This window comes from Salmo trutta, chromosome 38, assembly GCF_901001165.1.
Source record: "Salmo trutta chromosome 38, fSalTru1.1, whole genome shotgun sequence".
Lineage (NCBI taxonomy): Eukaryota > Metazoa > Chordata > Actinopteri > Salmoniformes > Salmonidae > Salmo > Salmo trutta.
In genome coordinates this window covers 28,639,507-28,666,044 of record NC_042994.1, presented here as the reverse complement: position 1 = coordinate 28,666,044, position 26,538 = coordinate 28,639,507, and the positions used below count along the sequence as shown (strand labels likewise).

General features: G+C 43.5%; 1 protein-coding gene and 1 long non-coding RNA gene across 3 annotated transcripts; both read right to left on the bottom strand.

The window, feature by feature from the left end:
* Positions 1-425: 425 nt before the first annotated feature.
* LOC115178130 (vascular cell adhesion protein 1-like) lies at positions 426-21,097 on the bottom strand. Of its 2 annotated transcripts, XM_029739162.1 has the most exons (6): positions 8,495-8,735; positions 6,979-7,147; positions 6,076-6,155; positions 5,611-5,958; positions 3,945-4,211; positions 426-817 (listed from the first exon to the last, which is right to left on the bottom strand). In XM_029739162.1, the coding sequence occupies exons 1-6, from the start codon at positions 8,550-8,552 to the stop codon at positions 747-749; spliced, it is 993 nt and encodes a 330-aa protein (XP_029595022.1). In that variant the 5' UTR covers positions 8,553-8,735; the 3' UTR covers positions 426-746. The 2 variants fall into 2 exon arrangements, with proteins under 2 accessions (XP_029595022.1, XP_029595023.1); XM_029739163.1 differs by lacking the exons at positions 6,979-7,147; positions 8,495-8,735 and adding an exon at positions 20,987-21,097.
* LOC115178133 (uncharacterized) lies at positions 16,259-19,780 on the bottom strand. The gene is made up of 2 exons (XR_003872558.1): positions 19,620-19,780; positions 16,259-17,223 (listed from the first exon to the last, which is right to left on the bottom strand). It is a non-coding gene; the product is annotated as an uncharacterized LOC115178133 (long non-coding RNA).
* Positions 21,098-26,538: the final 5,441 nt, after the last annotated feature.

The following is a 26,538-nucleotide window of genomic DNA, read 5'->3' as shown; positions in this document are numbered from 1 at the left end:
GTCATTTTGCTGTAGGACGATTCCTGTAGGAATCCTGTAGTTAGTCATTATGGAAAAAATCCTGCAGGATTTATTTGAAGACTATCTGCAAGATTCCTGCAGGATTTTTCTGTATATTAACAAAGTCTAGTTCATTGTATTTTATCTGACAACATAAGGAAATGTGAAATAAAGTATTATGTGTCATAGCTGACTAAGATCACGAATGGTCAGAGATAGTGAAATAAAATGCAGGCAATACAATTTGTAAAATGAATGAAATCCATTATATATATATATATCGAAAGTTTGGACACACCTACTATTCCAGGGTTTTTCTTTATTTTTACTATGTTCTACATTGTAGAATAATAGTGAAGACATCAAAACTATGAAATAACACATATGGAATCATGTAGTAACCAAAAGTGTTCAACAAATCAAAATATATTGTAGATTCTTTAAAGTAGACACCCTTTGCCTTGATGACAGCTGTGCACACTATCTACAATGTAGAAAATAGTACAAATAAAGGAAAAACCATTGAATGTGTAGGTGGGTCCAAACATTTGACTAGTTCTGTATATAATGCAAAATCATAAAGTTACAAGGTAATATTATCAAAGTATTGTAGGCATGGTAACCAATCAACCAATCAATAAAATAATGAATCAATAGTCAGCAGAAAGTGGACAGACAGCCCCCACTCACAGCTGTAAAAAAATAATCACATGTATTCAGCCAATCAGTGGGTTCAGGAAGTGGTCTTACAGCCAATGAATGAGTTGGAGGAGCAGCACAGCCACCATGGCACTTCCAGCAGCCTGACAGGAAGCTCCTGAGGAGGGAAACAGATGTTTAGGCTGCGTTTACACAGGCAGCCCAATTCTGATCTTCTGCCAATAATTTGGCATGTCTGATGTATATCTGATATTTTCCCCCAATGTGTAAACCTAAAAAAAACGACATGAGTCCGACACGAGTCCTACCTTTTGAGTTTTGATTTATACCACATTCATATGTGGATATCAGTAATGATACAATTCCCATCCTCCATATACAAGGACACTCAAATTAGATTTGTTTTACTCTGAAGTGTTTTGCACATGACCTACCGTTACCAAGACAACCACCCCAAAGTTTAAAGGAACAGAGAGAGGAAATGAGCATTGCATCCTTCAGAGACTACATCAGTGTTCATACTGCCCTTTCAGAGACTACATAAGTGTTAATGCTGCGCTTTCAGAGGCTACATCAGTGTTTATGCTGCCCTTTCAGAGGCTACATCAGTGTTTATGCTGCCCTATCAGAGACTACATCAGTGTTTATGCTCCCTATCAGAGACTACATCAGTGTTTATGCTGCCCTTTCAGAGACCACATCAGTGTTTATGCTGCCCTATCAGAGGCTACATCAGTGTTAGTGCTGCCCTATCAGAGACTACATCAGTGTTAGTGCTGCCCTATCAGAGACTACATCAGTGTTTATGCTGCCCTATCAGAGACTACATCAGTGTTTATGCTGCCCTGTCAGAGACCACATCAGTGTTAGTGCTGCCCTATCAGAGACTACATCAGTGTTAGTGCTGCCCTATCAGAGACTACATCAGTGTTAGTGCTGCCCTTTCAGAGACCACATCAGTGTTAGTGCTGCCCTATCAGAGACTACATCAGTGTTTATGCTGCCCTATCAGAGATTACATCAGTGTTAGTGCTGCCCTATCAGAGACTACATCAGTGTTTATGCTTCCCTTTCAGAGACCACATCAGTGTTAATGTTGCCCTTTCAGAGGCTACATCAGTGTTAGTGCTGCCCTATCAGAGACTACATCAGTGTTTATGCTGCCCTATCAGAGACTACATCAGTGTTAGTGCTGCCCTATCAGAGGCTACATCAGTGTTAGTGCTGCCCTATCAGAGACTACATCAGTGTTAGTGCTGCCCTATCAGAGACTACATCAGTGTTAGTGCTGCCCTATCAGAGACTACATCAGTGTTAGTGCTGCCCTATCAGAGACTACATCAGTGTTAGTGCTGCCCTATCAGAGACTACATCAGTGTTTATGCTCCCTATCAGAGACTACATCAGTGTTTATGCTGCCCTATCAGAGACCACATCAGTGTTAGTGCTGCCCTATCAGAGACTACATCAGTGTTTATGCTGCCCTGTCAGAGACTACATCAGTGTTTATGCTCCCTATCAGAGACTACATCAGTGTTTATGCTGCCCTATCAGAGACCACATCAGTGTTAGTGCTGCCCTATCAGAGACTACATCAGTGTTTATGCTGCCCTGTCAGAGACCACATCAGTGTTAGTGCTGCCCTATCAGAGACTACATCAGTGTTAGTGCTGCCCTATCAGAGACTACATCAGTGTGTTTTTCTGTTTCATGTCTACTGAACAGAACTCCAGGTTAACAGGAAATTCTCTATTTTCCCTCTAGGTCTCTCCAACTCTGTTCCTGGAGAGCTACCATCCTGTAGGTTTTTATCTCCAACTCTGTTCCTGGAGAGCTACTGTCCTGTAGGTTTATACTCCAACCCTGTTCCTGGAGAGATACCCTCCTGTCGGTTTTCACTCCAACCCTAATCTAGCGCACCTGATTCTAGTAATTAGCTGGTTGATAAGATGAATCAGGTTAGTTACAACTGGGCTTGAGTTAAAACCTACAGGAGGGGATCTCTCCAGGAACAGGGTTGGAGTATAAACCTACAGGAGGATATCTCTCCAGGAACAGGGTTGGAGTATAAACCTACAGGAGGGTATCTCTCCAGGAACAGGGTTGGAGTATAAACCTACAGGATGGTAGCTCTCCAGGAACAGGGTTGGAGAGCCCTACTCTATGTTAACAGAATGTGGGGGGGGGGGGGGGGGGGAGAATTATTCACAATTCAACTATAGAATAGACACATCGTATAGTAATGAGCTGTGTTGGGTTTCAAATAACATAAACACACCTGGAATGTCAAAATCACAACGCTTGTATTGAGTAACACCAATGATTATGTGAAAGTTGATATCACATTGGAGCTATGGGGCTTTTATTCGGCGTTAGTGTTTCCATGTTGGGATGCTCCTCTTCAATTCCAGAGATGAACTTTTCATGACGAGGAGAGCACAGTCACACAGGGGAGAGGTTTTCATTATACGAGGAGAGCACGGTTACACAGGCGAGAGGTTTTCATGACGAGGAGAGCACGGTTACACAGGGGAGAGGTTTTCATTATACGAGGAGAGCACGGTTACACAGGGGAGATGTTTTCATGACGAGGAGAGCACGGTTACACAGGGGAGAGGTTTTCATTATACGAGGAGAGCACGGTTACACAGGGGAGAGGTTTTCATGACGAGGAGAGCACAGTTACACAGGGGAGAGGTTTTCATGACAAGGAGAGCACGGTTACACAGGGGAGAGGTTTTCATGACGAGGAGAGCACAGTTACACAGGGGAGAGGTTTTCATGACAAGGAGAGCACGGTTACACAGGGGAGAGGTTTTCATGACGAGGAGAGCACGGTTATACAGGGGAGATGTTTTCATGACGAGGAGAGCACAGTTACACAGGGGAGATGTTTTCATGACGAGGAGAGCACAGTCACACAGGGGAGATGTTTTCATGACGAGGAGAGCACGGTTACACAGGGGAGAGGTTTTCATGACGAGGAGAGCACAGTTACACAGGGGAGAGGTTTTCATGACGAGGAGAGCACGGTTATACAGGGGAGAGGTTTTCATGACGAGGAGAGCCCGGCCACCCGGGAGGTTTTCATTATACGAGGTGTGAATTCTATTGTTGAATTTAAAAAAATTGATCTTCTCGCCCAACTGACCCCGAACGACCCCCAAACGACCCTGAACTACCCCCGAACGACCCTGAACGACCCCCGACTGAGACCGACGGACGAATCTATCAACCTACCTGCCAACCAAACATCCAACCAATCATCCATCCATCCATCTCACCTGTGACCTCCACGTTAACAGTACAGGTGCTGTGTCCCAGGGGGTTTCTGGCGATGCAGGTGTACTCTCCAGAGTCAGACTTGGCTATGTTGGTGATGGTCACTACGGATCTCTCTTCTGTGGTGTTGGGGGCGGGGGCGGATTGGGGGTGTAACCAATCGTAGGAGGGGGCGGGGTTACCCTTTGCACTACATGCCAGTGATAGGGTGTCGCCCTCTGTGATGTTCTTGGAGAAACATCCAGGACTCATAGTGATCTGAGGCTTGTCTAGAAGAGAGGGTGGGAGAAAGAGAGGGTGGGAGAGAGAGAGGGCGGGAGAGAGAGGGCGGGAGAGAGAGAGAGAGAGACGGAGAGAGAAGGAGAGGGAGGGAGAGGGAATTATAGTGAGAAAGAGAACGAGAGAGAGAGGTTGAGAGGGGGAGGGAGAGAGAACGAGAGAGAGAGAATGAGGGAGAAAGATTCATGGGAGATAGAGAAAGAGATGATAAACAAGTTGATTAATGAGTGAATATGAAGTGAAAACAACAAGTATACGTAAAGACAACATTAAATTGATCAGTTCAGTTCAGCCTAAATTCAACACACCTGGTCTTCCAGGTGGGTTTAAATCAAAAACATGAAGTGCCTGTGGCCCTCCAGAACCAGGGTTGCCAGTTACACTTTATTTGGATAATCCAGTTGGTCATAATATCAACAAACTATCCATTGATAAGCAGAAGCTTACTACATTTACGGTTAAGGTTATGTTTAGGGTTAAGTTTAGGGTTAAGATAAGGGTTAAGGTGAGGGTTAGGGTCAAGATAAGGGTTAAGGTGAGGGTTAAGATAAGGGTTAAGGTGAGGGTTAGAGTCAGTAGATAGTCTGTAGAGCATCTACAGATGGATAAAGTGTTACTGGGTTGCCTACCCCTGCCCTATATATTGCACTACATTTGACCATATGGGGAATAGGGTGACATTAGGGATGTATGTTAGGGTAAAGTAGTGCACTACATAGGGAATAGGGTGCCAGTAGGGATGTATCTCAGGGTAAAGTAGTGCACTATGTAGGGAATAGGGTGCCATTTGGGATGCAGACTTCCAGGAGTTTATAATGTCTCTGGTAATGTTGCATTCAAGTAGTGTTCAGGCAGATTCTCAGATGTCTATCCCTCCCCCTGCCCTCTCTCCCTCCCCCTGCCCTCTCTCCCTCCCTCTGCCCTCTCTCCCTCCCTCTGCCCTCTCTCCCTCCCCCTGCCCTCTCTCCCTCCCCCTGCCCTCTCTCCCTCCCCCTGCCCTCTCTCCCTCCCCCTGCCCTCTCTCCCTCCCCCCCTGCCCTCTCTCCCTCCCCCTGCCCTCTCTCCCCTCCGTCCAATCGTTCTGTTTTCCTCCCCCCAATATTTCACACCAGCCCACTCTGGCCTCTCACCCCCACTCTTTTCACACACACACACACACACACACACACACACACACACACACACACACACACACACACACACACACACACACACACACACACACACACACACACACACAGAGAGCAGGGAGAGACCGAGAGAGCAGAGAGAGCAGAGACCGAGAGAGACCGAGAGAGCAGAAAGACCAAGAGAGCAGAGACCGAGAGTAAAGGAGAACAGTGCAGACAGACATCACCAGTCGAGTCACAGAGAAACAGATGGACTCACAGTGCACGGTGAGGTTGAAGGGCTCTGATTCCAATTCCGGATTAGGTTGGGGTCCCAGTTCTCCCAGTCCTAACAGGGCTGAACACCAGAGCTGGGCCCCATCATCACCTCTACTGGGGGACCACAGCAGGGGATATTCCCCACTAATAGGTTCCTTGGTGGTCTGCCTTGGTACATCTGGTGCGTATAACAATGTCTTTGTCTTTCTACCGATGGCAGAGGCTTTGTAGAAGGCCACATTGAGACTGTTACCTGGAGCGACCTTCTGGATGAGACACTTAAACTCGTACTCTTTCCCCTCAACCATCGGACCTGAGGGGCCTGTCATGGACACACTGTCTGAAAGCTCTGTGGAGGAATGGAAACACACACACACACACACACACACAGTGATTTAACAGTGCAGAGCCATACTAAGAATACATTCAGAAACACCAGAGAAGATAAGAGAGAGACGTCACTCACTATAAACTGTGATGTCCAGCTGTTTCTTACACTGGCCTCCTTCTGTGAAGCATGTTGGTTTGATATTCCAGTCAGTCACACTGTTAAATCAAATGAAACATTTAAAGTGCATTTAAAATAAATCAATGAAAATAAAAAACAGAAGAGATGAATAAATGTCTAAAATAACAGTAACACCATTCATTGACTTCTTCGGGATCGGTGTCCCGTCCACGGGACAGTTGAGCTAACGTAGGCTAATGCGATTAGCACGAGGTTGTAAGTAACAAGAACATTTCCCAGGACATAGACATATTTGATATTGGCAGAAAGCTTAAATTCTTGTTAATCTAACTGCACTGTCCAATTTACAGTAACTATTACTATGAAAGAATACCATGCTATTGTTTGAGGAGAGTGCCCAATTTTGAACATGAAAAGTTATTAATAAATAATTAGGCACATTTGGGTAGTCTTGATACAACATTTCAACAGAAATGCAATTGTTCATTGGATCAGTCTAAAACGTTGCACATACACTGCTGCCATCTAGTGTTCAAAATCTAAATTGCACCTGGGCTGGAATAATACATTATGGCCTTTCTCTTCCATTTCAACAATGATGGTACAAAAGAACGGTTGGTTTTTTCTTTGTATTATCTTTTGTGATAATCTATTATGTTATTCTCCTACATTCCTTTCACATTTCCACAAACTTCAAAGTGTTTCCTTTTCAAATAATATCAAGAATATGCATATCCCTGCTTCAGGTCCTGAGCTACAGGCAGTTCGATTTGGGTATGTCGTTATAGGTGGAAATTGAAAAAAGGGGGCGGATCCTTATTTAGGCCATTGAAGCTACATAACAGTAAAGTCAAACAATAAAGGTGTTTTAAAAGTCTCAGCTGTGTCTGCCCCTCTTACCTGTCCACACTCCAGTTTAGGGACTTCACCTCCTTGTCTGTTAGACCCATCCCTCCCTGGGTGGCTTCCCAGCCCATTTGTACAGGGGTATCTGAGCTGCAATTAGAGGAGGCTGGGTCTCCATACTTCACCACCAGCCTGGCAGGACTGATCACCAGGCACTCAGCATCTGGAAGACCAAGGTCAAGTTAAAACGTGTATTGCTTTTCATACAAAACAGGACGATATTATTGTCTAACGTTCATGTATCTACATGTTGATCAAGCACGTTACACTCCATACACCAGAAATAGCCACACACACACGCACAAGAACATGCACACGCATACACACATACATACCACACACACACGAATGCATATGCACACACTAGTGATGCGCGGGTTGACTCATAACCCGCAGCACCGGACAGACGGCATTGGGGTCATTAAATATTGTGTGGCTGAAGGGCGGGTGGGTTGAATAAAGACAAACAATAGCTTTAAAAAAATCAATGAATGTATATTTATTGTGCAATTTATATAGGCTACATTGAGGTTTTTCATTCATTATTTTAGGCTACCTAGTATTAGTGTATAAATCTAAACTGTAGGGCTTAACTGTTCGCGCGCCAAATAGCCTACACTGGCAGAACAAGTTATTAACGTCAATCCACAGAGGCAAAAAGGACATTGTCAAAATTGAATTCAATAAGACAAAATGCTGCAAAAGGCAAGTTGAAAATAAAGAGAAGGGAGGGCCAGAAAAGTAATGTTTGGAAAAGAAGTGGTAAAGTGGTAAAAGAAAGTGCTGATTGGGAGGCGCTGTATAAATTCGACAGTCACAAGACGGGACTTCAAATAGGGCTATGGCATGTTAAGGAACTGTAGCCTACTGTTTAGATGGGTTACATGGAAACGGAAATCTGTTGGTAGGTCTATAACTTCTCACATAGCCATAATATTAACTCTTGCAGAACTAAGCATTTCTTGCAGTAAAATGATACACCAAATGTAGACAAAATGTGGACTTGGGAACAGGTGTGGAGAAATAGGATTTCTTTATTTCTGCATCTTGAGAGAATGCAATGCTCAGTTAGATACCATCTGTAGAGGTGATATCTTCATCATTAAACATCAGAAAACCTGATACTATTTCAACCACATAAAATACGCATCGAAGCCGAACTGCAATCTTATTAGAAACACATTGGGTTTCATTTTCACAGCTTTCTTTCTCCTTTACAACCGGTCAAACTGATGTCATTTGGACATTTTGCACTGAAAATATTTCCCCCTTTTTTTTGTTGCGCACCACTAACACCTACACACACATGGAATTTAGTACGTCATTGAACAATGGCGGCAATAATTCAACCATTCACTGTCAGTCATTAGTTATCTAAAATACTTGAAATCAAATGCACAGTACTAAAATATATTTAAGGTAACAAAACAGAAAAATACCTAAACTATTAAATTCAACTTAATTCCGCACTTGTCACAGAGTTGTGGAATTAGACAGTTGTCTAACTTACCGGTGAAGTCACAATACAGAGACAATGATGAAAGAAGTAGACCAATTACAATCTCCATTTTCCATCTAACTATCAACGAACGTCCCTCGGTGAAGTATTCCGCTATTCTGTTAGACGAGTTGAAGAAGAAATGCGCTCGCACTTCTGTTTTTCAGAAGACCGTTGAAAGTGAAAGTATTCTTTACTGGAAAACACCCCAACGACCCCTCCTCTTCCTCCTCTCTCTCTCTCAGAGTCTTCTATTATCTACAGCAGTGGTATTCATAGTCGGGGTCACGAACTCGAGGGAGAACTGCAGTGCACTCGCCCAAAGCATAAACAAGAGTATAGATTGCATGGGACAATAGGAGAAGATAGAGAGCGGGGTGGAGAGGAAGAGGCTATAGGCGGGAGGCCAGATATATCAACCAGTCAACCAACATCTGCATTGTCATACACATAATTCTATCATTGACACTGGTGCCCAATCTATCTGAGAGATAGATAACACAGAGAGAGACAAATAAGGACAGTAGTCTATAATCAAGTGTTGTTTAGGTTAGAGGTGTCGCTGGGTCGCTAAACAGAGGAAGTGAATCTGCAGGGCAGGAAGTTGATTAGATCTGACAGAGAGAGAAAAACATACAGTCTTCCTGACAGCCTTACAAGAGGCTAAACGTCACAGTCACAGGCCCTCTCATGGCTTTGAGCAAGAAATTGAACATGCCCTAACCAAGGTGCATTTAGTGGCAGCAAGCATTGTAGACAAAGCTAAAGAGTACATCCAGTTTATAGTTAACACTCAAAATGAAGTCTTTCAAACAGACTTACAAAGAGTATAAATGTCACAGCCACAACAAATTGACTGTCAGGAGTTAAATGGACTTGACATGGGGGAAGTCATTGTGGAGGTTTAGAAAACTAAGACAGGAACACAATTCTGTACTGTGAAGTTAAGGTGAATGTGCGTCATATTATAACATATGGAGGCCTATATATCCTCATATGTGTTCTGCTGTAGCCTACATTGATGTATTTCATTTGAAGTTATATTGTGATATTTGTTCTACTGTTACATTGATGTGTTGTAAAGCCCCACAGCAGAATGTGTGTTACATTGATGTATTTTATTTGAAGTTATATTCTGATATTGTGATATTTGTTCTACTGTTACATTGATTTCTTGGTCCACAGCAGAGGATGTGTTCATATGCATATGGCCCGTGTTCTGCAGTGACGTCTAAACATGTTTCTGTACATTGATGTCTCAAAAATTAGGCTATAAGAAATTCGGACTTGTGTAAACTATACTCGAGTAGGTTGGGATACTACAGGCCCCTCAAACTCAACTCTGGATCTTGAAGCCAGTTCCACTGTACTTTTTTTCATTGTTCCCCTCTAATCAGGGACTGCTTTACACCTGGGACACCTGGTGTGTGCAATCAATAATTAGATAGAACAGAAAACCAGCAGGCTCCGGACCTCGTAGGGTAAGAGTTGAATACCCCTCGTATAGGCTATGCATATGACGGGTATTCAGCAGTGACGTCTATAATGGTTTGAAGGAATGAGCACCTTGAAGAGCGCTGTCCATTTCACCACCATATATAGTATGCTGCTTGGGTGTTTAACTCTGTTGCGCTGCTACGGTGTGATTGACACTTTTTTTCTCATGCGTTCCGGTACCTCAAGCCCCCCAGATATCCTCCCTGTAAGCTACTGTAAGAGAGATAAAGAGTAAGAGATAAAGGATAGAGAGTAAGAGAGAGAAAGAGTAAGTACATCTAATTCTGCAATTCATTTGTGTCACAATATCGTGATGAAATGCTCACTGTCTTGAAAATAGAACCCTAACAATCTATTTGGTATAACATGATTTTATGTCAGTCTCATTAAGACTACAGAACTGGCAGCGTTTAATCTTTATTGTCAACATGCTCAACATACCAGACGATCTGGCATGACACTTCCTCCCACTGGTGTCCACACTGAGCGATTTTAAGGCCACGCCTCCAACAAGTCACACCTCCAAACATTATATCATATCAGTTAGCAAACAAAAACAGGTGACTTCTGCGCCCTTGGGTGCTGCCATAGTTACATAGTTACATTCAAACTCAGCTGTATGAAGGAAATGTAGGGATATAACGTCTCAGGTGCTCATCAACCACTAAACAATGAAATGAGGCCATCCGTTGAAATAAAGCAAGCTGGAAAAGTAGATTCAGCTGTGGTTGGTGGTGGATGGAAGCAGTGGATAACATGTGTTTTGAGGAAGCTATACGACCTGGCTTGTTATTAATGTTTGATGTCAGACTGTTATACCCCATGGAACTGGAACTATACAATAGATGAAGCATGATGGTAACTTTATAAACTGTGTTGCTTTATTCTTAAGAGGAGCATGTTGGTAACAGGCAGGACCAGAGCGTTTTTTTTGCTTTGTACCAATACTCGAACAGTGTAGAAGTATTGTAGACCCATGCTGAATTTGACTTAGGGAAGTAGCCTATAAGCTGATCATAACCAAATATTATCTTTGATTTGTCATAAACCAAACGTTGTAACGTTTGAGTGTGAAGTGGTTTCGATGCATAATAGCTTTTTTTAATTGAGTTTGAACACCAGAACTGGGCTCATCATCAGCACTACTAAGGAAGAAGTCTTCCAGAAACAGCTACCATCACTATAAACTTTAATGTCCAGCTGTTTCTGTGAAGCACAAAGGTTTGATCTTCCTGTCAGTCACAATCAAATCATCACCACAACTAGGGAAGAAGTCCTCAGAAAAAGCCGTCACCCCCCAAAATAAAATGGCTGTTGTGTGAATAGTTGTCTGTTCAACACTCTTGGAGCCAGTAGAAGGTCACAGTGAGGCTGTCAATGGGAGCAGTACCATGTTCACCACACTGTAGCTGGTCCTGATCCCCCTCATCCATTAGACCAGAGGGTGGAGGCTGCAGCCAATAGCTGATGGACACACTGTAGCTGGTCCTGATCCCCCTCAACCATTAGACCAGAGGGTGGAGGCTGCAGCCAATAGCTGATGGACACACTGTAGCTGGTCCTGATCCCCCTCATCCATTAGACCAGAGGGTGGAGGCTGCAGCCAATAGCTGATGGACACACTGTAGCTGGTCCTGATCCCCCTCATCCATTAGACTAGAGGGTGGAGGCTACAGCCAATAGCTGATGGACACACTGTCTGGAAGCTCTGTGGAGGAATGGAAACACACACACAGTGATTAAACAGTGCAGAGTCATACTGCAGTATACTGTACATTCAGAAACACCAGTGAAGGGGCCTCCCGAGTGGCACAGTGGTCTAAGGCACTGCATTGCAGTGCTAGCTGTGCCACTAAAGATCCTGGGTTCGAGTCCAGGCTCTGTCGCAGCCGGCCGCGACTGGGAGACCCATGGCGCGGCGCACAATTGGCTCAGCGTCGTCCAGGTTAGGGGAGGGTTTGGCCGGCAGGGACTAGTGACTCCTGTGGTGGGCCGGGCGCAGTGCACGCTAACACAGTCAGGTGCACGGTGTTTCCTCCGACACGTTGGTGCGGCTGGCTTCCAGGTTAAGTGGGCATTGTGTCAAGAAGCAGTGCGGCTTGGCAGGGTCGTGTTTCGGAGGACGCACGGCTCTCGACCTTCGCCTCTCTCGAGTCAGTACGGGAGTTACAGCGATGGGACAGACTGTAACTACCAATTAGATATCACGAAATTGGGGAGAAAAAGGGAGAGAAAAAATGATAAAGAAACACCAGTGAAGACGAGAGACGTCACTCACTATAAACTGTGATGTTCAGCTGTTTCTGACACTGGCCTCCTTCTGTGTAGCATGTAGGTTTGATATTCCACACTGTCAAATCACATCACACGAACACACACAACATTCCTGAACTACCTCTCTGTAATGTCAGCCCTCCTCCTCCTTCAATACTTGTCCCAAATGGCACCCTATTCCCTATATAGTGCACTACGTTTGACCAGTGGCCTTGCACCACATAGGGAATAGGGTGCTGTTTGGGACTCATCTTCCAGGAGTTTATAACGTCTCTGTTAATGTTGCATTCAAGTAGTGTTCAGTGAGATTCTCAGATGTACCTCTCCCTCCCTCTGCTCCCTCTCTCCCTCCCTCTGCTCTCTCTCTCTCTCCGCCCTCTCTCCCTCCATCCTCTAACTTTTTCAACCTCACTCACTACCCCTTCGTTCTTTTTCACTCATCCAGCACCCGCCTTCTCTGAGTGGTACGTGTTTACTCAGAGGAAGAGAGAGTTTCTTATCAGAAGGGAAATACAAACACACACACACACACATCAAGTTTCTATCCATCAGAAACAGCAGGACTACTGCTTCTGGAAGTGGAGAGGCAGGATGAGGCATGAAACAGAAAAAGTTAAAGCTCTGGTTAAAAGTAGTATGTAGGGAATAGTGTGCCATTTGGGACATGAACACCCTTGGCCATGGTACTGACTACCCTTGGTACTGACTACCCTTGGTACAGACTACCCTTGGTACAGACTACCATTGGCCTTGGTACTGACTACCCTTGGTACAGACTACCCTTGGTACAGACTACCATTGGCCTTGGTACTGACTACCCTTGGTACTGACTACCCTTGGTACTGACTACCCTTGGTACAGACTACCATTGGCCTTGGTACTGACTACCCTTGGTACAGACTACCATTGGCCTTGGTACTGACTACCCTTGGTACTGACTACCATTGGCTTTGGTACTGACTACGCTTGGTACAGACTACCATTAGCCATGGTACTCACTACCCTTGGCACTGACTACCCTTGGCCTTGGTACTGACTACGCTTGGTACTGACTACCCTTGGCCTTGGTACTGACTACCCTTGGCCTTGGTACTGACTACGCTTGGTACTGACTACCCTTGGCCTTGGTACTGACTACCCTTGGTACTGACTACCCTTGGCCTTGGTACTGACTACGCTTGGTACTGACTACCCTTGGCCTTGGCACTTACTTCCCTTGGCCTTGGTACTGACTACCCTCGGTACTGACTACCCTTGGCCTTGGCACTTACTACCCTTGGCCTTGGTACTGACTACCCTTGGCACTGACTACCCTTGTTATTGGTACAGAGCACCCATATGGAAAAGTCATAGCTGGCCTTATACATATAAACGAACGTGACATATGTTAAAATATATTATAATATATTTAAAACCCATATATAAATGTGAACACATGATCATATATTTTAATAACATATCAATGACCTCTCATACAAAACATAATATGGATATGTATTTTCATCATGCTAAATGTACTCAGATAAAACCAAATCTATTGCATTTATTGCTCTGAAAAGTATTTCCGAAAATATGTTTTGTTGCATGGAATATATACAGTACCAGTCAAAAGTTTGGACACGCCTACTCATTCAAGGGTTTTTCTTTATTTAAAAAAATTAAACAATTCTACATTGTAGAATAATAGTGAAGACATCAAAACCACACTTAACCAAAAAAACTAAAAAGCATGAAACAAATCTAAATATATTCTAGATTCTTCAAAGTAGCCACCCTTTGCCTTGATGACAGCATGTGTGTGTGTGTATCTATATATATATATATATATATATATATATATATATATATGATATAATTTATGTTTTTTGTATGCTATTTTAATATTTGAGAATTAACCAATGATATCAGGCAAAACCCGGCCATGATTACAGCACCTGTGTGTGTGTGTCTTTTGACACTATATAAACGAGTTATTATACCCTGATGAAGACAGCTTGTCTGTCGAAACGTTGGACATAAATATTTTTGCATCTGAGCTCCTAGAGTGTGCGGCTCTCCTTTATAGCCAGCACCTCGTCTAAATAGGTGTGCCTTTATTTCACCTCTAGATTGTTTTCTTGTTTACGTCTGTCTCCTACCCTGTTCCCTTTACTCTGCTCCTGTTCTCCAGGACCTAGGGGGTTCTGCCCAACACCCAGATCCACCTGACGTCCTCCTTTACCAACCACCCTCCAACTTTTCATTACATCAGCTACTGTTATTGTCAAGTTGTCATTATCTGCTAAGTAAGAGCAGGACAACTATCATACTGGGCACATCATGTGAGCTGCACAGATTAGCTAAAAACACTAGCACTGCAAACACTCAGAACAAAGAGGGCAGCAGCACCTGGACTTTGCAGTTTCCCTCTTCGAGTCCACTACCTGCTGAAAAACAAGTGACAGGCAGAACCTCCCATTCACACAATACCCACCTCTTCTCTATTCCACACACCAGAATTTTGTATTTCAGTCTGACTGCCATGTGAGTGTACATACAATCTGAAAGTAAATTGACACACATGTACCAAATAAATATCAATGGTTATGTATTTAAGTCTAAAATATTGCTAGATTGTTTTCACAGCTGTTTCATAAGGTGTTCGTTATTGTAAATTGTAACTATCCCTTGATGGTATTTGTTAGTTCAACATTATTCATTGCATCATAAGACATACATACATACACATATATATATATATATATTCAACCACAAGGGTGTACTAATGAGCTTTAATCATAATTGAGGACTAAAATACTTTGTGTAGATTAAGGGAATGCCTGTTTAAAATGAAAACATGACAGCCAGACAAGCCAGTGTATGAATCAAATGTATTTTCATATGGAGTGGAAATTAGCTCACTTTGTGATCTGTAAGGTAAGTAACAATGTGTGTGTGGAGGGCATTGAAATTATATTGTTTACACTATGCCTGTTTATTCATAAAAAGCAGAAGATGGTAAATAACATCAATCGCAATGGTTAGCCTATGCAAATGAATAGGAATACATTTAGCCTAATTGGTAAAAACATATGACGTGGGGGGAAAATCGGGATCCTAGTCAGGCTTTTGTTTGTCAATTCATGTGTATCAAATCTGTTGGCAATTGTGGGCTAAATCAATGACAAGCAGCTTAAATGTTCAGGCTTCATCATGGTCTGTGATCAAAACAGGCTGGGGTGTTTTCGGTTCCGTTTAGTGAGTGACAACGCAACTGCACTGAAATGCATAGCCTGATTCAATGGGATTCTCCTGAATAATACATGTTTTTATCTGTTAAACTGTTTGGTCGATGCATAGATCCATACCTATTCTAACTTTTTGGTATTTTGCATTAGGCATAGCTCTACATTGCAGAGCATTTAATAAACCAACCACATTTCCTGTGATGTTTAGGATGCGCAAGACCTTCGATAGGCTAGTAGACTGCGGAAATAATCGTGGAGATTACCATTGTTATAGTCTAGATCGCTTATAAAATCTGGACCGTTGCTTTTCCTATAGCTAAGCAAACAAGTGGTAGCATATGCTTTTTGGACATCTCTATAACAAGGCCTATATCCTCACATACCCCCTCAATTCGAACCCTGCTTTCAACCATAAAACATCACAGAAATGTATAGACGAAGGATTGCATGGTGACAGTGATTGTGTCTGTTATGGGATGGGATGAGCGCGTTTCTTTCATAGTTCCCAGTTGTCCGACTGAAGTCGGAAGTCAGAAATGAAAGGTGTCCAGGTGAGTCCAATGATGCGCTGCTGCGCGTGATGGTGACCGGTGATGAAGCGCAGGTGCGCGTAATGATGGCGACAGGTGTGCATGATGAAGGCAGTCTGGAGCCTCGAGCAGAGAGGGAGAGCGGGAGCAGGCGTCACAGTAGGTGTATATACACATATACAGTATTTGTGTATGTATTGTTTTATATACAGTATGAGTCATCGTTTAAAATCAAAATATTTGCAAAGTAGTAAAAACGTTGTTATTTATTGAAACTGATACAATACTCAGATAATAAAAGAGACAAAAAACTAAACAAAAAGTCCTCACCATAATCAGACAATGTAATTTGTATATGAACAAAGTAAATAGTAAATTGTATTTGATCTGACTCCATAAGATAAGGAAATGTAGAATGAAGTAATGAATGGGCATCAAGAATGGTCTGAGATCGTGAAATCAAATGCAAGTAATAACATTGTCAAATGAATTAACTCCATTATATGTATAAGGCAAAATTATAAAGGTACAAGGTAATACTATCAAAGTATTGTTGTCATGGTAATCAATCAAAGCTGCACTATGCAGAAATCACTCAGAAAAAAAAAGAAACTTAAGAAAGGGGAGCATAGAAATACCGCATGTAGAACAGATCTACCGCTTCTTAGACTTGCTTTCAATGAGAATGACAGATCTATAACTCACATGTCTATGTGGATATGGTCAGGTCGCCAACTCGCTCCCTCTCTCCAGCACTCGACGTCGCCGGTCTACTAACCATCATAATACCTTCTCATCATTACCCACACCTGCTCCCCATCATTACCCACACCTGCTCCCCATCATTACCCACACCTGGACTTCATCATCATCTTGACTACCTTCCCTTCATGTAGCCCTCAGTAGCTTCAGTCATCAGACAGTAGAGGTTTGTTTTCATGTTCAGTACTCATCCCATGTTTTGTTCATTTAACTAGCATCATCGTTATCAAACTGTCCTTCTGCACCTGCTTCCTGACTCTCTACATATACCTGACAATTATAAATCAATAGTTAGCAGAAAGTGGACAGACAGCCACAGTGGGAGGGGGTTGGAAAATAATCACATGTATTCAGCCAATCAGTGGGTTCAGGAAGTGGTCTTACAGCCAATGAATGAGCTGGAGGAGAAACACCGCCACCATGGCACTTCCAGCAGCCTGACAGGAACATGCTGAGGAGGGAAACAGATGTTTAGGCTGTGATTACACAGGCAGCACAATTATGATCTTTTGCCAATTATTTGACGTTTGATACAGTGCATTCGGAAAATATTCAGACCCCTTCACGTTTCCACATGTTATGTTACAGGCTTATTCTAAAATTGATTAAATAAAATAAATTACTCATCAATCTACACACAATAGCCCATAATGACAAAGCGAAAACTGGCTTTTAGAAATGCTTACAAATTTTTTTTTTTTAAAGCATTCAGACCCTTTGCTAAGAGACTCAAAATTGAGCTCAGGTGCATCCTGTTTCCATTGATCATCCTTCAGATGTTTCTGCAACTTGATTGGAGTCCACCTGTGGTAAATTCAAATGATTGGACATGATTTGGAAAGGCACACACCTTCGTACATAAGGTCCCACAGTTGATAGTGAATGTCAGAGCAAAAACCAAGTTGAGGTCGAACGAATTGTCCATAGATCTCCGAGACGTGATTGAATGGAGCAAAGTACAGAGAGATCCTTGATGAAAACCTGCTCCAGGGCGCTCAGGACCTCAGACTGGGGCGAAGGTTCGCCTTCCAACAGGACTACGACACTAAGCACAAGGCCAAGACAACGCAGGAGTGGATTTGGAAAAAGTTTCCGAATATCCTTGAATGGCCCAGCCACAGCCCAGACTTGAACCAGATTAAACATCTCTGGAGAGATCTGAAAATAGCTGTGCAGCTACGCTCCCCATCCAACCTGATAGAACTTGACAGGATCTGCAGAGAAGAATGGGAGAAACTCCCCAAATACACGTGAGCCAAGTTTGTACCGTCATACCAAAGAAGACTCGAGGCTGTAATCACTGCCAAAGGTGCTTTAACAAAGTACTGAGTAAAGGGTCTGAATACTTATGAAAATGTGATCAGTTTTTTATTAGAAATGTTTTTGCAAAAGATTACCAAAACCTGTTTTGCTTTGTCATTATGGGGTATTGTGTTGAGATTGATGAGGGGGAAAAAATGATTTAATCCATTTTAGAATAAGTCTGTTACATAACAAAATGTTGAAAAAGTGAAGGCGTCTGAATACTTTCCGAATGCACTGTATATTATTTAGTATACGTAAAGACAACATTAAATTGATCAGTTCAGTTCAGCCTAAATTCAAAACACCTGGTCTTCCAGGTGGGTTTAAATCAAAACATGAAGTGCCTGTGGCCCTCCAGAACCAGGGTTGCCAGTTACACTTTATTTGGATAATCCAGTTGGTCATAATATCAACAAACTATCCATTGATAAGCAGAAGCTTACTACATTTACGGTTAAGGTTATGTTTAGGGTTAAGTTTAGGGTTAAGATAAGGGTTAAGGTGAGGGTTAGGGTCAAGATAAGGGTTAAGGTGAGGGTTAAGATAAGGGTTAAGGTGAGGGTTAGGGTCAGTAGATAGTCTGTAGAGCATCTACAGATGGATAAAGTGTTACTGGGTTGCCTACCCCTGCCCTATATATTGCACTACATTTGACCATATGGGGAATAGGGTGACATTAGGGATGTATGTTAGGGTAAAGTAGTGCACTACATAGGGAATAGGGTGCCATTAGGGATGTATCTCAGGGTAAAGTAGTGCACTATGTAGGGAATAGGGTGCCATTTGGGATGCAGCCTTCCAGGAGTTTATAATGTCTCTGGTAATGTTGCATTCAAGTAGTGTTCAGGCAGATTCTCAGATGTCTATCCCTCCCCCTGCCCTCTCTCCCTCCCCCTGCCCTCTCTCCCTCCCTCTGCCCTCTCTCCCTCCCCTGCCCTCTCTCCCTCCCCCTGCCCTCTCTCCCTCCCCCTGCCCTCTCTCCCTCACTCTGCCCTCTCTCCCTCACTCTGCCCTCTCTCCCTCCCCCCTGCCCTCTCTCCCTCCCCCTGCCCTCTCTCCCTCCCTCTGCCCTCTCTCCCTCCCCCTGCCCTCTCTCCCCTCCCCCTGCTCTCTCTCCCTCACTCTGCCCTCTCTCCCTCCCCCCCTGCCCTCTCTCCCTCCCCCCTGCCCTCTCTCCCTCCCCCTGCCCTCTCTCCCTCCCCCTGCCCTCTCTCCCTCACTCTGCCCTCTCTCCCTCACTCTGCCCTCTCTCCCTCACTCTGCCCTCTCTCCCTCCCCCCTGCCCTCTCTCCCCTCCGTCCAATCGTTCTGTTTTCCTCCCCCCAATATTTCACACCAGCCCACTCTGGCCTCTCACCGCCAGTCTTTTCACACACACACACACACACACAGAGAGCAGGGAGAGACCGAGAGAGCAGAGAGAGCAGAGAGACCGAGAGAGACCGAGAGAGCAGAAAGAACCAAGAGAGCAGAGACCGAGAGTAAAGGAGAACAGTGCAGACAGACTCACCAGTCGAGTCACAGAGAAACAGATGGACTCACAGTGCACGGTGAGGTTGAAGGGCTCTGATTCCAATTCCGGATTAGGTTGGGGTCCCAGTTCTCCCAGTCCTAACAGGGCTGAACACCAGAGCTGGGCCCCATCATCACCTCTACTGGGGGACCACAGCAGGGGATATTCCCCACTAATAGGTTCCTTGGTGGTCTGCTTGGTACATCTGGTGCGTATAACAATGTCTTTGTCTTTCTACGATGGCAGAGGCTTTGTAGAAGGCCACATTGAGACTGTTACCTGGAGCGACCTTCTGGATGAGACACTTAAACTCGTACTCTTTCCCCTCAACCATCGGACCTGAGGGGCCTGTCATGGACACACTGTCTGAAAGCTCTGTGGAGGAATGGAAACACACACACACACACACACACACAGTGATTTAACAGTGCAGAGCCATACTAAGAATACATTCAGAAACACCAGAGAAGATAAGAGAGAGACGTCACTCACTATAAACTGTGATGTTCAGCTGTTTCTTACACTGGCCTCCTTCTGTGAAGCATGTTGTTTTGATATTCCAGTCAGTCACACTGTTAAATCAAATGAAACATTTAAAGTGCATTTAAAATAAATCAATGAAAATAAAAAACAGAAGAGATGAATAAATGTCTAAAATAACAGTAACACCATTCATTGACTTCTTCGGGATCGGTGTCCCATCCACGGGACGGTTGAGCTAACGTAGGCTAATGCGATTAGCACGAGGTTGTAAGTAACAAGAACATTTCCCAGGACATAGACATATTTGATATTGGCAGAAAGCTTAAATTCTTGTTAATCTAACTGCACTGTCCAATTTACAGTAGCTATTACTGTGAAAGAATACCATGCTATTGTTTGAGGAGAGTGCCCAATTTTGAACATGAAAAGTTATTAATAAACAAATTAGGCACATTTGGGTAGTCTTGATACACCATTTTTAACAGAAATGCAATTGTTCATTGGATCAGTCTAAAACGTTGCACATACACTGCTGCCATCTAGTGGCCAAAATCTAAATTGCACCTGGGCTGGAATAATACATTATGGCCTTTCTCTTCCATTTCAACAATGATGGTACAAAAGAACGGTTGGTTTTTTCTTTGTATTATCTTTTGTGATAATCTATTATGTTATTCTCCTACATTCCTTTCACATTTCCACAAACTTCAAAGTGTTTCCTTTTCAAATAATATCAAGAATATGCATATCCCTGCTTCAGGTCCTGAGCTACAGGCAGTTTGATTTGGGTATGTCGTATAGGTGGAAATTTAAAAAAGGTGGTGGATCCTTATTTAGGCCATTGAAGCTACCTAACAGTAAAGTCAAACAATAAAGGTGTTTTAAAAGTCTCAGCTGTGTCTGCCTCTCTTACCTGTCCACACTCCAGTTTAGGAACTTCACCTTCTTGTCTGTTAGAGCCGTCCCTCCCTGGGTGGCTTCCCAGCCCATTTGTACAGGGGTATCTGAGCTGCAGTTAGAGGAGGCTGGGGTCTCCATACTTCACCACCAGCCTGGCAGGACTGATTACCAGGCACTCGGCATCTGGAAGACCAAGGTCAAGTTAAAACGTATTGCGTTTCATACAAACAGGACGATATTATTGTCTAACGTTCATGTATCTACATGTTGATCAAGCACGTTACACTCCATACACCAGAAATAGCCACACACACACGCACAAGAACATGCACACGCATACACACATACATACCACACACACACGAATGCATATGCACCACACTAGTGATGCGCGGGTTGACTCATAACCCGCAGCACCGGACAGACGGCATTGGGGTCATTAAATATTGTTGTGGCTGAAGGGCGGGTGGGTTGAATAAAGACAAACAATAGCTTTAAAAAATCAATGAATGTATATTTATTGTGCAATTTATATAGGCTTACATTGAGGTTTTTCATTCATTATTTAGGCTACCTAGTATTAGTGTATAAATCTAAACTGTAGGGCTTAACTGTTCGCGCGCCAAATAGCCTACACTGGCAGAACAAGTTATTAACGTCAATCCACAGAGGCAAAAAAGGACATTGTCAAAATTGAATTCAATAAGACAAAATGCTGCAAAAGGCAAGTTGAAAATAAAGAGAAGGGAGGGCCAGAAAAGTAATGTTTGGAAAAGAAGTGGTAAAGTGGTTAAAAGAAAGTGCTGATTGGGAGGCGCTTGTACAATTCGACAGTCACAAGACGGGACTTCCAATAGGGCTATGGCATGTTAAGGAACTGTAGCCTACTGTTTAGATGGGTTACATGGAAACGGAAATCTGTTGGTAGGTCTATAACTTCTCACATAGCCCATAATATTAACTCTTGCAGAACTAAGCATTTCTTGCAGTAAAATGATACACCAAATGCAGACAAAATGTGGACTTGGGAACAGGTGTGGAGAAATAGGATTTCTTTATTTCTGCATCTTGAGAGAAAGCAATGCTCAGTTAGATACCATCTGTAGAGGTGATATCTTCATCATTAAACATCAGAAAACCTGATACTATTTCAACCACATAAAATACGCATCGAAGCCGAACTGCAATCTTATTAGAAACACATTGGGTTTCATTTTCACAGCTTTCTTTCTCCTTTAACCCCGGTCAAACTGATGTCATTTGGACATTTTGCACTGAAAATCTTCCCCCCTTTTTTTGTTGCGCACCACTAACCACGTACACACACATGGAATTTAGTACGTCATTGAACAATGGCGGCAATAATTCAACCATTCACTGTCAGTCATTAGTTATCTAAAATACTTGAAATCAAATGCACAGTACTAAAATATATTTAAGGTAACCAAAACAGAAAAATACCTAAACTATTAAATTCAACTTAATTCCGCACTTGTCACAGAGTTGTTGGAATTAGACAGTTGTCTAACTTACCGGTGAAGTCACAATACAGAGACAATGATGAAAGAAGTAGACCCAATTACAATCTCCATTTTCCCATCTAACTATCAACGAACGTCCCTCGGGGTGAAGTATTCCGCTATTCTGTTAGACGAGTTGAAGAAGAAATGCGCTCGCACTATCTGTTATTTCAGAAGACCGTTGAAAGTGAAAGTATTCTTTACTGGAAAACACCCAACGACCCCTCCTCTTCCTCCTCTCTCTCTCTCTCAGAGTCTTCTATTATCTACAGCAGTGATATTCATAGTCGGGGGTCACGAACTCGAGGGAGAACTGCAGTGCACTCGCCACAAGCATAAATAAGAGTATAGATTGCATGGGACAATAGGAGAAGATAGAGAGCGGGGGTGGAGAGGAAGAGGCTATGGCGGGAGGCCAGATATATCAACCAGTCAACCAACATCTGCCTTGTCCTCACATACTTCTATCATTGGACACTGGTGCCCATCTATCTGAGAGATCGATAACACAGAGAGAGACAAATAAGGACAGTAGTCTATATATCAAGTGTTGTTTAGGTTAGAGGTGTCGCGGGTCGCTAAACAGAGGAAGGAATCTGCAGGGCAGGAAGTTGATTAGATCTGACAGAGAGAGAAAAACATACAGTCTTCCTGACAGCCTTACAAGAGGCTAAACGTCACAGTCACAGGCACTCTCAGGCTATTGAGCAAGAAATTGAACATGCCCTAACCAAGGTGCATTTTAGTGGCAGCAGCATTGTAGACAAAGCTAAAGAGTACATCCAGTTTATAGTTAACACTCAAATGAAGTCTTTCAAACAGACCTTACAAAGAGTATAAATGTCACAGGCCCCAACAAATTGACTGTCAGGAGTTAAATGGACTTGACATGGGGGAAGTCATTGTGGAGGTTTAGAAAACTAAGACAGGAACACATTCTGTACTGTGAAGTTAAGGTGAATGTGCGTCATATTATAACATATGGAGGCCTATATATCCTCATATGTGTTCTGCTGTAGCCTACATTGATGTATTTCATTTGAAGTTATATTGTGATATTGTTCTACTGTTACATTGATGTGTTGTAAAGCCCCACAGCAGAATGTGTGTTACATTGATGTATTTTATTTGAAGTTATATTCTGATATTGTGATATTTGTTCTACTGTTACATTGATTTTCTTGGTCCACAGCAGAGGATGTGTTCATATGCATATGGCCCGTGTTCTGCAGTGACGTCTAAACATGTTTCTGTACATTGATGTCTCAAAAATTAGGCTATAAGAAATTCGGACTTGTGTAAACTATACTCGAGTAGGTTGGGATACTACAGGCCCCTCAAACTCAACTCTGGATCTTGAAGCCAGTTCCACGTACTTTTTTTCATTGTTCCCCTCTAATCAGGGACTGCTTTACACCTGGGACACCTGGTGTGTGCAATCAATAATTAGATAGAACAGAAAACAGCAGGCTCCGGACCTCGTAGGGTAAGAGTTGAATACCCCTCGTATAGGCTATGCATATGACGGGTATTCAGCAGTGACGTCTATAATGGGTTTGAAGGAATGAGCACCTTGAAGAGCGCTGTCCATTTCACCACCATATATAGTATGCTGCTTGGGTGTTTAACTCTGTTGCGCTGCTACGGTGTGATTGACACTTTTTTTCTCATGCGTTCCGGTACCTCAAGCCCCCCAGATATCCTCCCTGTAAGCTACTGTAAGAGAGATAAAGAGTAAGAGAGAAAGGATAGAGAGTAAGAGAGAGAAAGAGTAAGTACATCTAATTCTGCAATCATTTGTGTCACAATATCGTGATGAACTGCTCACCTGTCCTTGAAAATAGAACCCTAACAATCTATTTGGTATAACATGATTTTATGTCAGTCTCATTAAGACTACAGAACTGGCAGCGTTTAATCTTTATTGTCAACATGCTCAACATACCAGACGATCTGGCATGACACTTCCTCCCACTGGTGTCCACACAGAGCGATTTAAGGCCACGCCTCCAACAAGTCACACCTCCAAACATTATATCATATCAGTTAGCAAACAAAAACAGGTGACTTCTGCGCCCTTGGGTGCTGCCATAGTTACATAGTTACATTCAAACTCAGCTGTATGAAGGAAATGTAGGGATATAACGTCTCAGGTGCTCATCAACCACTAAACAATGAAATGAGGCCATCCGTTGAAATAAAGCAAGCTGGAAAAGTAGATTCAGCTGTGGTTGGTGGTGGATGGAAGCAGTGGATAACATGTGTTTTGAGGAAGCTATACGACCTGGCTTGTTATTAATGTTTGATGTCAGACTGTTATACCCCATGGAACTGGAACTATACAATAGATGAAGCATGATGGTAACTTTATAAACTGTGTTGCTTTATTCTTAGAGGAGCATGTGGTAACAGGCAGGACCAGAGCGTGTTTTTTTTTTTTGCTTTGTACCAATACTCGAACAGTGTAGAAGTATTGTAGACCCATGCTGATTTGACTTAGGGAAGTAGCCTATAAGCTGATCATAACCAAATATTATCTTTGATTTGTCATAAACCAACGTTGTAACGTTGATGTGTGAAGTGGTTTCGATGCATAATAGCTTTTTTTAATTGAGTTTGAACACCAGAACTGGCTCATCATCAGCACTACTAAGGAAGAAGTCTGCCAGAAGAAACAGCTGACATCACTATAACTGTAATGTTCCAGCTGTTTCTGACACTGGCCTCCCTCTGTGAAGCACGAAGGTTTGATTTCCTGTCAGTCACAATCAATCATCACCACAACTAGGGAAGAAGTCCTCAGAAAAAGCCGTCACCCCCCCAAATAAAATGGCTGTTGTGTGAATAGTTGTCTGTTCAACACTCTTGGAGGCAGTAGAAGGTCACAGTGAGGCTGTCAATGGGAGCAGTACCATGTTCACCACACTGTAGCTGGTCCTGATCCCCCTCATCCATTAGACCAGAGGGTGGAGGCTGCAGCCAATAGCTGATGGACACACTGTAGCTGGTCCTGATCCCCTCAACCATTAGACCCAGAGGGTGGAGGCTGCAGCCAATAGCTGATGGACACACTGTAAGCTGGTCCTGATCCCCCTCATCCATTAGACCAGAGGGTGGAGGCTGCAGCCAATAGCTGATGGACACACTGTAGCTGGTCCTGATCCCCTCATCCATTAGACCAGAGGGTGGAGGCTACAGCCAATAGCTGATGGACACACTGTCTGGAAGCTCTGTGGAGGAATGGAAACACACACACAGTGATTAAACAGTGCAGAGTCATACTGCAGTATACTGTACATTCAGAAACACCAGTGAAGGGGCCTCCCGAGTGGCACAGTGGTCTAAGGCACTGCATTGCAGTGCTAGCTGTGCCACTAAAGATCCTGGGTTCGAGTCCAGGCTCTGTCGCAGCCGGCCGCGACTGGGAGACCCATGGCGCGGCGCACAATTGGCTCAGCGTCGTCCAGGTTAGGGGAGGGTTTGGCCGGCAGGGACTAGTGACTCCTGTGGTGGGCCGGGCGCAGTGCACGCTAACACAGTCAGGTGCACGGTGTTTCCTCCGACACGTTGGTGCGGCTGGCTTCCAGGTTAAGTGGGCATTGTGTCAAGAAGCAGTGCGGCTTGGCAGGGTCGTGTTTCGGAGGACGCACGGCTCTCGACCTTCGCCTCTCTCGAGTCAGTACGGGAGTTACAGCGATGGGACAGACTGTAACTACCAATTAGATATCACGAAATTGGGGAGAAAAAGGGAGAGAAAAAATGATAAAGAAACACCAGTGAAGACGAGAGACGTCACTCACTATAAACTGTGATGTTCAGCTGTTTCTGACACTGGCCTCCTTCTGTGTAGCATGTAGGTTTGATATTCCACACTGTCAAATCACATCACACGAACACACACAACATTCCTGAACTACCTCTCTGTAATGTCAGCCCTCCTCCTCCTTCAATACTTGTCCCAAATGGCACCCTATTCCCTATATAGTGCACTACGTTTGACCAGTGGCCTTGCACCACATAGGGAATAGGGTGCTTGTTTGGGACT